Here is a 13,109-nt window from a genome sequence, read left to right as displayed (position 1 = left end):
CCCTGCGTGTTACTGCCAACTACTGGTCACACACTTATGGAAATCAGAGCCTGTGTGGCACTACCTTAAATTACTTCTCACCTAGGCTGGCCTTCTGCACAAGGTCTGCTAGCTGCATCCATGCAGCTGGATCCTTAATACAAATGTGCCTGTCAAGAATGCTCTAGAAGAGCACTCAGAACTCGCAGAGTCCGAGAGAAGCCCATGGCTGAACTGCCAGTTATGACTAAGTCCTCTTGATCGAAAGCCTGGAGCAGCAAAGGAGAGGGCTGTCCTTAGGATGGAAAAGCCCCAACACCTCTCACTGTGCAAAACTGAGACTAGAAGTCTCTGGCAGGAATTAACTGCAGGAGGAAGTAGGGAACAGAACACAGAACACTCTTCCTCACCTCTCTATTAATAAAGTTCCCATTCCCCAGATGTTTCATAACTCCTGTGAAACTGCCAAGATGGAAGAAAAAAAGATCACTACATCTAATAAAAGGGACTAAGTGGAACAGAGAAGGCAAGCAAGGAAGTCTTAAGAGAAGAGGTGGAAGAGGAAGCTGTAAAGCCCAGCTCGACCTTCCAACACTGTGGCAGGTGAAGGAGACTCTCACCTTCCAAGCCTCTAAAAAAACTGACTGTCCTCTTGCTCACAAGGGTTAACCCCCAAGAGGTCTCCCCGAGGAAACTGCAGGTGTGTAGGCGGGGGGGGGGGGAACTTTCTGAGTTTGTTTAAACTTGTTATCTGCAAGGCTTGTGTTTAAGGGAAACAGAGGCAGAATTCTCTTGGATCACTGGATATGTCGAGGCATTTGCGCTTCAACTGAGAGGGGGTGTGATACAGGGAACTGTTCCCTGTATCAGGTGGAGAGGGAGGGGGAGAACATACCTGGACTCAGTTCACTGAGCCACCAAGATCTGGATGGGATTTGCTCCTGGCCTTCATCCCCCCACAGCCACCTGCCCTCCCCAGACACCCCAGTCCCTCTCCAGCTCCCTGGGGGCGGGCTGTGGTGTGTCCCCGGGGCCCCACGTGTGTTGGGCTGGCCCGGTTCCCAGCCCCTTGAAGAGGTCCCCCTCGGCCTGCGCCCCGCCCCCCCCCGAGCCCAACCCTCCAAGCAGAGGGACCAGCGGGTCACGCTTACCTTCTTTCCCAGGCACCTCGGGAGGAAGAAGAGCCCAAAAGAGAAGGAGCCCGAGCGAGAGATCCATCCCGCTGGTGCCCCAGGTCCTCAGCTCCATGCTGGCCGGAGAGCGGGGCCGGCTCCCAGCTCGGGCCTCCGCGCCCGGGCTCAGGCCTCCGCGCCTCGGCTCAGGCTCAGGCTCAGGCTCAGGCTCGCAGTGCATGAACCTCTCCCGCAGCCTCCTGGCTGGAGCGCACACATTGCACAACCTCCCTGCCTGGCCCACACTTATGATGAAAGATCAAGGAAGGCGAGTGGGTGGAGAAGCCTTACTGCCTTTACCTGTTTTAAAGGGGCTGGTCACAGACTTCCCATCTGGCAGGCAAATAAACCCACCTTAAAGGCAGACACCTTTTTCCTGGGAGCCTCCCTCCACCTTTGCTCCACTCCTGGAAGAGGCTCCCGGTTGCCACCTCCTGGGCAGCCCTCGCCACCGTCCCCGCTCCCCATTGCCACCTCCCGGGCAGCCCTCGCCACCGTCCCGGCTCCCGACTTCTGCCCCAGACCCCCGACCCACCCCCCCCCGCGTCCCCCCGAGGTGCACTTGTAACTTTTAGAGATTAAAACAGCCCAGACACTGCGTTAAGAGGCTGCTCGGTCCGCTTCTCCCTGTGATAATGTGGCTGAGCCGTCCTTGCAGTAGGTATTTAGCAAATCCATCCGTACACAGTGGCAGCGGCCCATTTTGTTCCCCAAGCTGTGATAGCGTGTCACAGAGCAATAGCCATGCCGCTTTATCTGGCAGAATTGCTGTTTTTCTTTTAGCAAGCTCCTCAGCATCGATGGAATGTGCCTGCTTTTCAATTAAAAAATCATGGGAGAGGAACTGAGCCTGGAGGAGTCTCTCTCTGTGTAGGAAGAACTCACAGGACTTTTAGTCTCCTTGAGGGACATAAATATGAAAGAACTTGCTTTTGTTATATCTCTTCTGCCATTCATCAAGGACATTACTCCTACCCATACACAGCTATTACACCCCTCTCCCTAAATTACAGATGGCATTATTCCTCCACTTGCTGTAAGGCTGCATTCCTCCTGCTCTCTTCCTCCTTTTTCCCAAGGAAGAATAAATAAAGGACTTTGTCAGGTTGCCTAGAGAAGTTGGGGAATCTCCACCCTTGGAGATGTTCCAGGCTCACCGGAACACAGCTGTGAGCAACTTATCTACCTCTGGAGTCAGCCCTGCTGTGAGCAGGAGTTGGGACTATAGACCTCCTGAGTTCCCTTGCACCTAAATCTTCCAGTGAGTTCTGTGAGACTCTAACCATACATCCTGGAAAACTAAAATCTATCCCAAGAAGTTTGAACACAGGCAAGAGAAATCTGAGAACAAATGGTTAAAATACTGAGCTTTACCTTGTACATAGCCCATGAAGTAAAATATCAGTACAAATAATTCACGTTAACGTCATTAAGAATAGTTGCATCTTAAATTTATTCAAGTTTAATCCTATCTAAAGTGCTCTTTCTCAGTCTATGGTGCTAAGTCTCAAATTTTTATGCCCACCTTTCCCACACATTTGAATGACTCCCACCGGAGCACCAGTATAAGGTTTCCTTGTCTACATCCCATACCTTGAGTTTGCACTAGTGGAATGTATCCACTTCAGTCTTCATTTGTACAATACTGTGCCTTCTTCAGTCATATGGACCCACGGCTAACTTCTCCTTTGTGATGGAAAAACATAGGCAAGGCCTTCATAGACATGAAATGGGAAAGAACCATTTGCAACTGGAGGGTAAGGCTCTAGGGCAGCTCGGGAGCTCACATCCTTCCTGAGGCAAAGAACATCAGTGCTGCAGCCTTACATTTGGTTCCTCAGGACTCACCAAGTTTGCATCTATAGAATCTCAGAAGTGCCAAAGCTCTGGGATGAAGAACCTGGGGATGCTCTGTCTCCGTTTCATTAGTGGGCAGATACTCAGGACATTTGATTTAAGCTATTTGGAATAGGCAGGAACAGATTTACTAGGGCTTATTGGAGAAAATGGCCTACAAAATATTAACTTTCTTTTTCTCCCCCTTGTTAGTGTTGGCTGATGGCCATCAGAAATTGGGGTATTCCAGATGACGGTGATCAGAAATTGTATGTTCTGCTTTGTTATTTTGTAGATTGGAGTTCACCTACTGTAGCTCCCAGTCAGAATGTGTACAATGGTAGTCAAACAAAATACAATCTAATGTTACAGCAAGATCAAGATCTGCAGCAAATCTATAAGCAAGTGGAAGCAAAAAAAGTAGAAACCCCAAATGCCTGGAACTTTACTGATACCTGTAAAAGCTCTGCTGCATTGCTTGGCCATGTGTCCTCTGCACTGACATGCAGATCCAAAGGGAAAAAGAGGGTATCTACACAGATGTTGTACCCAGTACAGTGGAGTGCTACGTGTGAATTATTCATACAACTCTGCTGAGTATTTCATTGACAGGATCCTTTTGCTTGTGCATCATAAGGTTGGATTTTGTCTTTGTAAACCGTTGGACAAAACCAATTCCCTGAGTATCTAATAAAAAAAAATCTGAAATAACTTAATTTCAAAAAATCTTTGTCTTTACAATCATATTCTATGATTTACACCTACACAACCTTTTCACTGTCATGGCTTCCCAGTGAGCTTCCCATCTCTGGCATGCATTTTGATGGTAAGAAGGTAATTGCATCTTTTAAATTCACTCTCAGCATGTCTTTGGGTTGAATCTCATTCCGTGTTTCTAATCCCTCTGAGTATTTCTGAATCACGGGGCATATTTTTTCCTTCCATTTCCCAGTATCCTGTTTTATGTATCGCCGAGATTAGGTATCTAGCTGGAAAATATCACTACACAACACACCTGGGCATTCCTCCTACAGATATGTGGGCTTGTGGTAAGGAAAGTGAGGAGGAATGGTATGCACCAGGTCTTGATCTACTGTTGGGACAGTCAAAAGGCACTCCCAAGACTGATTTGGGCTGTGCTTCTTTTGAACTGGAGTTCAGACAGAACTCTTAATATGTTTCTTATAAATTGTTTACTGCGTTTGTTTTAGAAGTTTCACCACTGTTAAATGTCATTCTGGATGATGAATGAAACTGAATGAAACTGAACCTAGAACAATCTCTGGAGTTCTGCACTTCTTATTACTTCCCAAACTATCAAAGCATCCCTTTGGTATTGATAACTTGAATCTGTGCATCTTGAACTGCCTTTCAGTAAGGTGTTATAGTAACATAGATGTATAGAGCTCCCAGGGGCTCCAATCACAAGTCCCAATGCAACAAGACCCACTTCAGTCTAAAGGAGGAACTTGCTCTTATTCTGTGGCCTCTGAGTCACTCCTTTTATCCACTATCTCTACAAATCTAAGCAAAATCTATGGCAGCTCTGTAGAGCATAGGGGATGCTGTGTTTTGATGTTTCATTCCCTGTAGAGCATTCATGCTCTCTCTCTTATTCTCACCTCCACAACAACAGTCTAATATTCTAGTGTTTTCTTTTTTATCTTGGAACGTTTCCTGGCTCTACTCCACCAGCAATTATCTTAGAGTACTGCAAACAACTAACTTCAGACAGTCTTCCTGCAGAAAATAGACTCCTACCATCTAGTGGTTTAAGCTGTTAAATTAGTTCTGTACATGGACTTTTTTCATTCAGAAACTCAGACTTTATTTTAAACAGATATTTTAAACTCCTACAAAGGAGAACAAGTGACTCCTCTTAATCACAAAGTGCTCACCCCTAGCTTAGGGACTTGAGGACTTCACTGCACAAGTAGTTAAGCTGGTTATCTTTGTCCCCTGAGAAGAATAACAAAGGTGAGAGCATGGATGAAGCTGATAGAGAGATGGTATAGATCTGGATTTTTATTCCCAGTAGAAGCAGGAGACACTCCATCACTCTTCCTCACATATTCAGAGAGAAACACCCTTGGACATGTACAGGATTTGCCTGAACAAGGCCCTGAGCAACCTGACACAGCTTTGGTGTTAACCCTGCAGTGAGTAGGTATTTGGGCTAAAGACCTCTAGTAGTCCCTTCCCACCTTAATCTTTTTCTGATTCTGTTCATCACCAATAGATGAACAATCATGTCTTCTTGCCAGCAGGAATAGAGACAGCTCCTTACTTGGGCTTCAGTCAAAACAAGAGGGCAGCTTCCCATATGTACTTTCCACCTAACAGAGATGGCATAACAGTGGGAAGGACACAGACACCGACTAGAAGTCCAGTATCCCCACATAAAACTTCACTTACTTGTTCATCAGCAATGTACTCATAGGTATTTCTCTACCTACTAACGCCCTAGCTGGACACTTAATTAGGCACAGAAGAGTATTTCTACTGTTGGCTGAACTGCAGGCTTTCTGGCTTCTGTCTCTTGATAATCTATCCTGCATGTGGTCTGCCATGCTTTTATTGTGCTTGCAAGACAGGAGTAAATTAAATTACTGTACCAAACTGAAAATGAGGAGGAGGACCTTTCTTTTCCCCAAAAATTACCTGGAAAAATTCTCTTGCCTTCATATCCCAGCTCTGCTCCCCGTGGTGGTCCAGTGGGTGTGGAGCCCGAGGTCCCTGCTGCCTCAGGGTGGTGTGGCAGGAGCAGAGAGCAGCCCACCCCACCCATCAGGACCACACAAATTTTAAGGGTGATGCAATCAGTTTTGTCTGGTGATGGCTGGGATTTTGTTTCTTTCCAAGTTAACACTTTTGGTCAACAGTGAAGCCATGGAGACACTGAACGACCGATTGCAAAAAGAAAAAATATCTAAGCAAAACAGGGCTTTATTTATGTTAAAATACAATATTTTTGATAGACAAGTGGAAAGCAATGCAAACCCAGCCATAATATAATCTGATTCATATTCCTATTCATAAAACTACCCTAAGTGGTACAAGTTTGGGTCACAATTTAGTTACTTCTGAATAGCTATTACAGCACATTTTGTACTTATAAATCCAAAAAGTGCAGTTCTACATTTACCACTCCTCTTCGAGAGCGCATGCTTCCTAGAGAGATTTGAACATATTTATTTATCTTGGTGGCATTATTTTCACTTTTTTCTTATTTCTATTACTGACTGCAGGAAGAAAAAAAAAAAAAGCAGAATTCAATTTCTCCATGAGTATTACTAACACAACAGCATATGTACAATAAACATAAAATTTGTCCCAGAGAAATTTGATTTCTAGTAGAGATGCTCTACAACTAGGTTGTAGAAAAATAGGATTATAATATTTTTAGTAATTGAAACACATCTCAAAATATAGCAATAGTAGTCTCTGTATGACAAATACATACCTCTCTGTAATTTGTAATTAATTTATACTCTGTAATTTGTAATTCATTCATATTTTCTAGCTGTTCTTTCCCACTCTTGGATTAATTATGCTTAAGTGTGAAAATACCTCACCAACAATGAAAAAAATCATTAGCATTAATAACGTGCAGTAAGCAGCCATATTGCTAGTCACTTTGATAGCGTGATTTTAAATTTCTTTTTTCTACACTGCCACTTGAATGTGTGAGTTAGTCAATCTTTTAATTTCTGGGTTTTTAAATAGAAATTTTAAAGCTTTTATGTCTCTTTCAAATCTGCCGTTATTTTTATGGTCCTCTTATTGACAAATTCCAGTTGCCTCCACAACCTAAACACAATAAACTTGCCATTATTTCTTGCTGTTGTAGCTTAATCTTGGTGTTGTAGTGTTGCTATCCTGTGCAGAAATGAAGTAGTTGCTACTGGTCACTACATTAACAACCTGTGTTCATCCTAGGTGGTTTCAATGTTGGCATCAAGAGAAGATGTTTGAAACAGACACCTTGCTGTCTTGCAGGTAGAAAGAGGGCATTGATTGTGGTAACATCTTCCCAACTCACTGTCAACTCTATTCCCAGTTCGACTTCCCACTTGATTTTTGAAACCTGAACTCTTAATTAATCAAAACATGAAAACTAAAGTGAATGCTGAGAGCAACTGTAGACAAAAACCACAATAAAACATGACACAGATTTTAGGAGACCTGATTTTCAGCAGTGACTAGGCTAGAGACCATACGCTGCTGAGCCATCTGGTCTTCCCTCAGCTTTACATACCAATTTGTAGAACCAGATGGTCTTATATATTTACATACCAATGTAAAACCAGACTGTGCGCTTATGCAGGTAAAACCAAGGGTACACACCGGGTGGGTATTGACCTTCCTATTCTCACTTTTTCCTGGACTTGTCTAGAATATAACTGAGCATGGCAGGATCTTTAGAGCCAAGCGCTTTAGGTTAGGGATAAAATGCTGGAATTATTAATACTGCCTTCAGTCAGCTTTTTGATGTGGAGATGATTGCAGGGTGAACTGAAAGTGACTCTGAGACTGAGCAGCTGGCATGAAGCTTCACCTCATTCCTCAGCTCTACTTTGGTCTCCTGATTATTTCTTGTCCTGCGTTCCTGGTTGCCTCCTGAGGCAGTCTATTAAAGGGGACTTAAGGCTTTGCACAACCCAGTTGGAAAATAAAAGGCTTATAGAGTCTAAAAATTTTTGATTCTGGGGGAAAGTGCAGAATATTTAAGCATATTTGTTCCCCATTAGTCTGTTTATAGTGGTGTGAATTTCAGTTTTCATATCATATAGGATCCTATCAGATTTTTTATGCTGGGTAAGTAATTTCATATAATGGCACAAAACAATCTCAGAAAGAACTCATCTCTCTTCTTCTGTAAATCTTCTATCTATAAATATCTCCAAGAGAAACTCCTATAACATTCTAGTTTTTATCATAGTAAAGTCAATATGGCTATTGCCCTTGGCATGTTGAATGATAAACATAAGGAAAACAGGCACCTTTTCTCAATAAAGCAAATCACCATCTTTGACAGCTTTTCACCTTCATGAAATTGAAGTCCACTTTCTAGGTTTAATCCTATCCCCACATCCATTTTCACTGGCTACAACTCCATTGTTGTAAACAGCTGTATTAATTTCCCCTTGATGCTTTTGTTCTGCTTCAGATCAAAGGACAAAAGAAGCTATTTGGGTAAATATAGGACTTTCTGCAGGTTTTCTAAGCTTTTAAAGAATCCAAAAGAAAGGAGAATGGTGAACTCACTTTCCATGTAAGCCAAAACAGGCTGTGATAACATGACTTTGTTAAGAGTAGGTGAATACATTGAAACATCTTCCAGGAGAATTTCCACTTCCCTAACCTATAACAGGAACACATCCTCATAGTAACCTTGTATTTAGACTCCTAGAAAAGTAAGGAAATACTTTTAATGCAAGCGCATTTAATTCTTTTAGGAGATTGATTATTTATAGGAACAATTTTTAGGAAATGTCTTACCTGGATTGACAGAAAAAGCATGACAGTGTGGGGAAAAAAAAAAAAAAAAGGAGCTTTTATTGGTTTCTCTACACTGTAAAGGAGACTTAATTGGTACTGGTAGGTAGCACTCAAGATACCGCCTTGAAGTATCTCCTTGAGTGAAGGTACCTCTTTGAACAGTATGTACCATTCAAGATACTGGACCTCAAGTACCCTGAATGTTATTCAACATCTCTGCCATCATGCTCCAAACCCTCTTCATTTCTGAGCATGTGAACAGCACTGATGTGATCTTACAGGCCTTACAGGTTGAGCTCTTACAGGTTGATCTCTAGTGCTCAACCACTGATAAGATCTGTGTTCTTATCTAGTGCCTAGCTCAGGGCAGCCTTTACAAAAGTAATTACAAGGATGAATACTCTGGTTTTGTGGCTGTGTAAACCATGAAGAGATTCTTAGAGATGTCTTAGCTGGTTTAACTGGAAAACTTCATAACATCTGAGGCCTCTGGAAATTTGGGAATGAGGGCATTCTTCTTCCAAGAAAGGACAGGACCATTTGTGGAATGCAGGTCCCCAGCTGTATTCATACACTGAGGGGTCTTGAGACCCTACCCAACCCAAACAGTTGTGATGCCCATGGAAAGAGCTTTGCCCTATCCATCTTTTGTTGGAGGTGTAATATGCACTTGTTTAACAGCATGGCTTGTCTGGATCTTGCTGTTCCCTGTAAAGTTCTGAAAAGGACTTATAAATTCTCTTTTTTTTTTCCATGCTCATGCCCTACATCAGGGATGTTGCTGTGTCAACAGGACTGAAACAGCCACTTGTAAAGTTGAGGGGGGGTAGGTAGAAAAGAGACCTCAGACCGCTCCTGGTAATTTGAAAGATAACATTTAAAAAGAAAGTGGTTCTGACATCTCTTACTTATTGTTGCTGCTCTTACCTCATAAGCATCCATCTTGCCATTCTCATCCCTGAGTCTGCTCTACAGATCTATACAGCAAAGCCCTTCACTCAACACAGCTGGGCATAGGAGAGAGGCTGAGGGTGCTGTGAATGGATGTGGGAATCCTGGTGGAGATAGGATGGCGGATAGTCTTGGGCTCTGGGATATCTCCTCACTCTGCAAGGACATTGGTGGAGACAGTGTCTTCGCAGAAAGCCTACACTGCTTGTTGTGCTTCCCACATGTATCTCAGGACTAAAGAGCTAGGAGTCTAGCCTGGCTGTTGTTTCAGTCATGTTATCCCTCCAAAAGGCATCATCCATATCCCTACTGTGAGGAGAAGTCTGCCAAGGTGCCTCTGATCAGCAGCTGTTCATGAGGAACGTCTTTAGTTCAGGACACAGCCCTGCTATCTTCTCACAGCTAGCAGCAGATGATAGTTATATCTGTGCTATCCCACGCCCACAGCTGCCAGAAACACGTAAGGGCCTCTACCAAGGTTTTGATCAGTATTATAAACCTCAGTGTCTTTCTGTCCCTTAGTTTTATTGCAAGGTATTTGAGCATATCAATACCTCCTAGAAGGCAGGTTAGAAACCTCTGCTGTAGAATCCTACTGATCTCAGAAGGGACATCTGTTGGTCTCTAGTCCAGCCCATTGCTTGCAGTAGGATTAACTTCAAAGCTTGATTTGTCTTGACAGGATTTGGAATTGATGCTTCAGTTTTGTCCTATGCTCATTACAGTTATTTAATAGTATTTGATTCAAAGTATTTCTCTACTGTACTTCTAAAGTACTTCTCTATTAGTAAGTAATGTGCTTTCATTGAGACCCTCCCCTCCCCATTTTTGGAAGACCTGGCAGGTGATTAAAATGTTCACTACAACTTTGATCGTTTTAAATAATGCAGCTAAACCTTTGCTGACAGCAGTAATTAGGTATTCATTGACATGAGAGCCAATATTCTGCGTTAATGTTTTAGGCTTGCTAGACTGTCAACTTGAAGACAGCTTTTAATGTGAGTTTTAAATTCCACATTTCTCTTTTGTCAGATGGCTCCAAGTTAACTTCCTTAGTGACAGTGTCAATTTTTTATATTAGTCAAATCCACTTAGCATAATTTTTAATGACTGTAGCCCAGAGAAAGTAAATATCACTCTGCTCTCTCAATCTGCCAAGGGAGAAAGCTGAGGACAGCTGGGGTGCTGAAATTCCTTTGCATTAGACAGAGAAACAGAAGCAAGCCTTTTGATTTTTTCTCAACAATTTGATATGTAAGAGGTGGGTTCTGAATCATAAGGTCTGTTTGGAGCTTTAAGGAGCCATGGGGGATGGAAGCATTAAATAAAATAATGAAGTTCCTTCTTTCCCCCCTGTTCCTGTCCAAAACTGATCTTCCCTAATTTGTCTGAATCATCCTGTTCCACCTTCATGTAGGAAACACACAGAATAACACTGCTTTGCACCTTTCGGACTCTTATGTCTGCTGCAGTCCAGCATGTGCTGTAACTCTCACTGGTTTTGCTAAAGAAATTACAAGAACTGTAGCAGTGGTATTATTAATCTTACAATGATAGATTTCAGCACTCCTCAGGCATCCCTATTTATATGATACAGTCTTCCCTGATAAAAGTCACATGATGAGACCAGTATCTTAGCCTTTATGTTGCCATAGGAACAATCTAAACCTAAAGCATCTCCCTATAAAAGGAAAGATTGCTTCCTGCAAAACAGGTGTAGGAAAGTCTTACTCTTGTCAAATTGATGGCATTTTCATTTTCATTATCTAGAATAATTCAAAGTAAGATGAGTTTACACTAATGATCTTTCCACTTGTGATGGGATGCTGGAGCGCAGCCTTCCACTGAATTTGGAGAAGACCACAGCTTAATTTCCATTTCTTTCTAGGCATGGGCCTTCCAATAACCCTCTTCAGGTTTTTTGTGTGGATAAACTTACCAGTCTAAAATATTTTATTGACTTCCCAGTTTCCAGTTGCTACTTTTATCTTGTTAGAAAAATAATGAAAGCAATACAGCAGCTTTAAATAATTTTGTGTTGATCTTTTGGTTATGCTGAGGTGACCATGAATGTAAGCATGTGTATGTGATCACAGAAGTGAGACCACGAATTGATCAAAGCTCTTCTTCCTCACAAGTCATTAAAGCATTTCCCTTTAGGTAAAGTGTTATGTTAGAGACTGTTTGTTTGTTTGTTTGTTTGTTTTAGCAGAGATTATTTTTGTCATAATGTATTGATCCATGTTGAATTCTGCCTGCATATTTGCTGTAGTGAAGTCTACAGAGAATCTGGTCCTAACATGGTTATGGGGCTATTTTCCAACAAGCACACATTTGTTCTACTAAAATTTACCACACACACACATCACAGCTCTGGTAGTACCCCAGTTCAGCTGAGCTGTTTTCTTCCTCCTCAACATTTTCCTGAGGACCCCTCTGATTTCCTTGTTCCTCAAGCTGTAAATGAGGGGATACAGTAATGGAGTGATGTTGGTGTAGACCAGAGACACCATCTTGTCTCGATCTGGTGAGTAACTGGTCTTAGGACGAATGTACATGAAGGTGGCACATCCATAGTGTAGTGAGGTGATGGCCAAGTGTGAAATGCAGGTGGAAAAGGCCTTGCACCTTCCCACGGAGGAGGTGACATGTAACAAAGCAGCAGCAATGCAAACATACGAGGTCAGGATTAGGAGGAAGGGAAGCAGCAGGAGGAGCACACAGGCAGCCAGCAAGGGCAGCTCAGGGGTGTAACTCTGTGTACAGGCCAGGTGTAGCACAGCAGGGACATCACAGAAGAAATGGTTGATATGACGCGACTGGCAGAAAGGTAAGCGGAAAACAGCCACCGTCAACCCCAGGGCAACAGCAAAGCCTCCCAGACAGCATGCCACAGCCAGCCTGAGGCAGAACTCCTCACTCATCACAGCTATGTAGTGAAGTGGCTGACAGATGGCAACGTAGCGGTCATACGACATGGCTACCAGGAGGAAGCATTCAGCCCCACCGAGTGCCACGAAAAGGTGCATCTGTGCAGCACAGCCTATGAAAGAGATGGTGCTGCCATCCACCACTATCAGGCTGAAGAGTGCCTTAGGGACAATGACTAAGGTATAGCAGAGCTCGATGACAGAGAGCTGACAGAGGAAGAAAAGCATGGGAGGACGGGAAGGTTCCATAACTACTGCCATGAAGATCATCACATTCCCTGCCAGTGTGACCAAATGGATAATGAGAAAGATAAGGAAGAGGAGGACCCGCAGACAGAGAAGCTCAGAGAAGCCGAGCAGGAGGAACTCCATGGTTGCACCAGTGCTCTTATTGTCCCTCTCCATGCAGCCTTCACATGGCATCTACAGGGAGAGAAACAGAAGGGAGACAGTTGACTTTGACCTGATGCCTGGCAATCTATTCTATATAGGAAATAATGTTGCAGTACTGTAAGAACCAGTGTAGTAAAGCTCATTGTGGGGGCAGAAAGGTGATTTTATTTAAAAACAAAACTGATCTCACTCAGTCACATTCGACACACTCTCAGACCCATATTCTCACAACCACCAAGGTTCTTGTGCCCAAATGATCTGCCTAGGATTCTTTGCCATGACATTGATGACAAGGAATTTCATCTGTTGGGTCTTCATCACTTCTTCTGAGTTGTTCTTAGGTTGG

General features: G+C 43.2%; 2 protein-coding genes across 3 annotated transcripts in view; both read right to left on the bottom strand.

The window, feature by feature from the left end:
* Positions 1-1,367, bottom strand: part of EPHA1 (EPH receptor A1) — a 37,662-nt gene extending 36,295 nt beyond the window's left edge. For both annotated transcript variants that reach the window (XM_074854865.1, XM_074854875.1), the window contains exon 1: positions 1,131-1,367. In XM_074854865.1, coding sequence (XP_074710966.1) covers positions 1,131-1,332 — 202 coding nt within the window. In that variant the 5' untranslated portion in view covers positions 1,333-1,367. The remainder of the gene's footprint in view (positions 1-1,130) is intronic.
* Positions 1,368-11,782: 10,415 nt separating this feature from the next.
* Positions 11,783-12,793, bottom strand: LOC141939977 (olfactory receptor 10AC1-like). Its single transcript, XM_074860749.1, has one exon. The coding sequence runs from the start codon at positions 12,791-12,793 to the stop codon at positions 11,783-11,785; it is 1,011 nt and encodes a 336-aa protein (XP_074716850.1).
* Positions 12,794-13,109: the final 316 nt, after the last annotated feature.

The sequence above is a fragment of the Strix uralensis genome, chromosome 2 (assembly GCF_047716275.1).
Source record: "Strix uralensis isolate ZFMK-TIS-50842 chromosome 2, bStrUra1, whole genome shotgun sequence".
Taxonomy (NCBI): Eukaryota; Metazoa; Chordata; class Aves; order Strigiformes; family Strigidae; genus Strix; species Strix uralensis.
The sequence above is the reverse complement of the archived record's forward strand: the minus strand, read 5'-3'. Positions and strand labels throughout refer to the sequence as shown.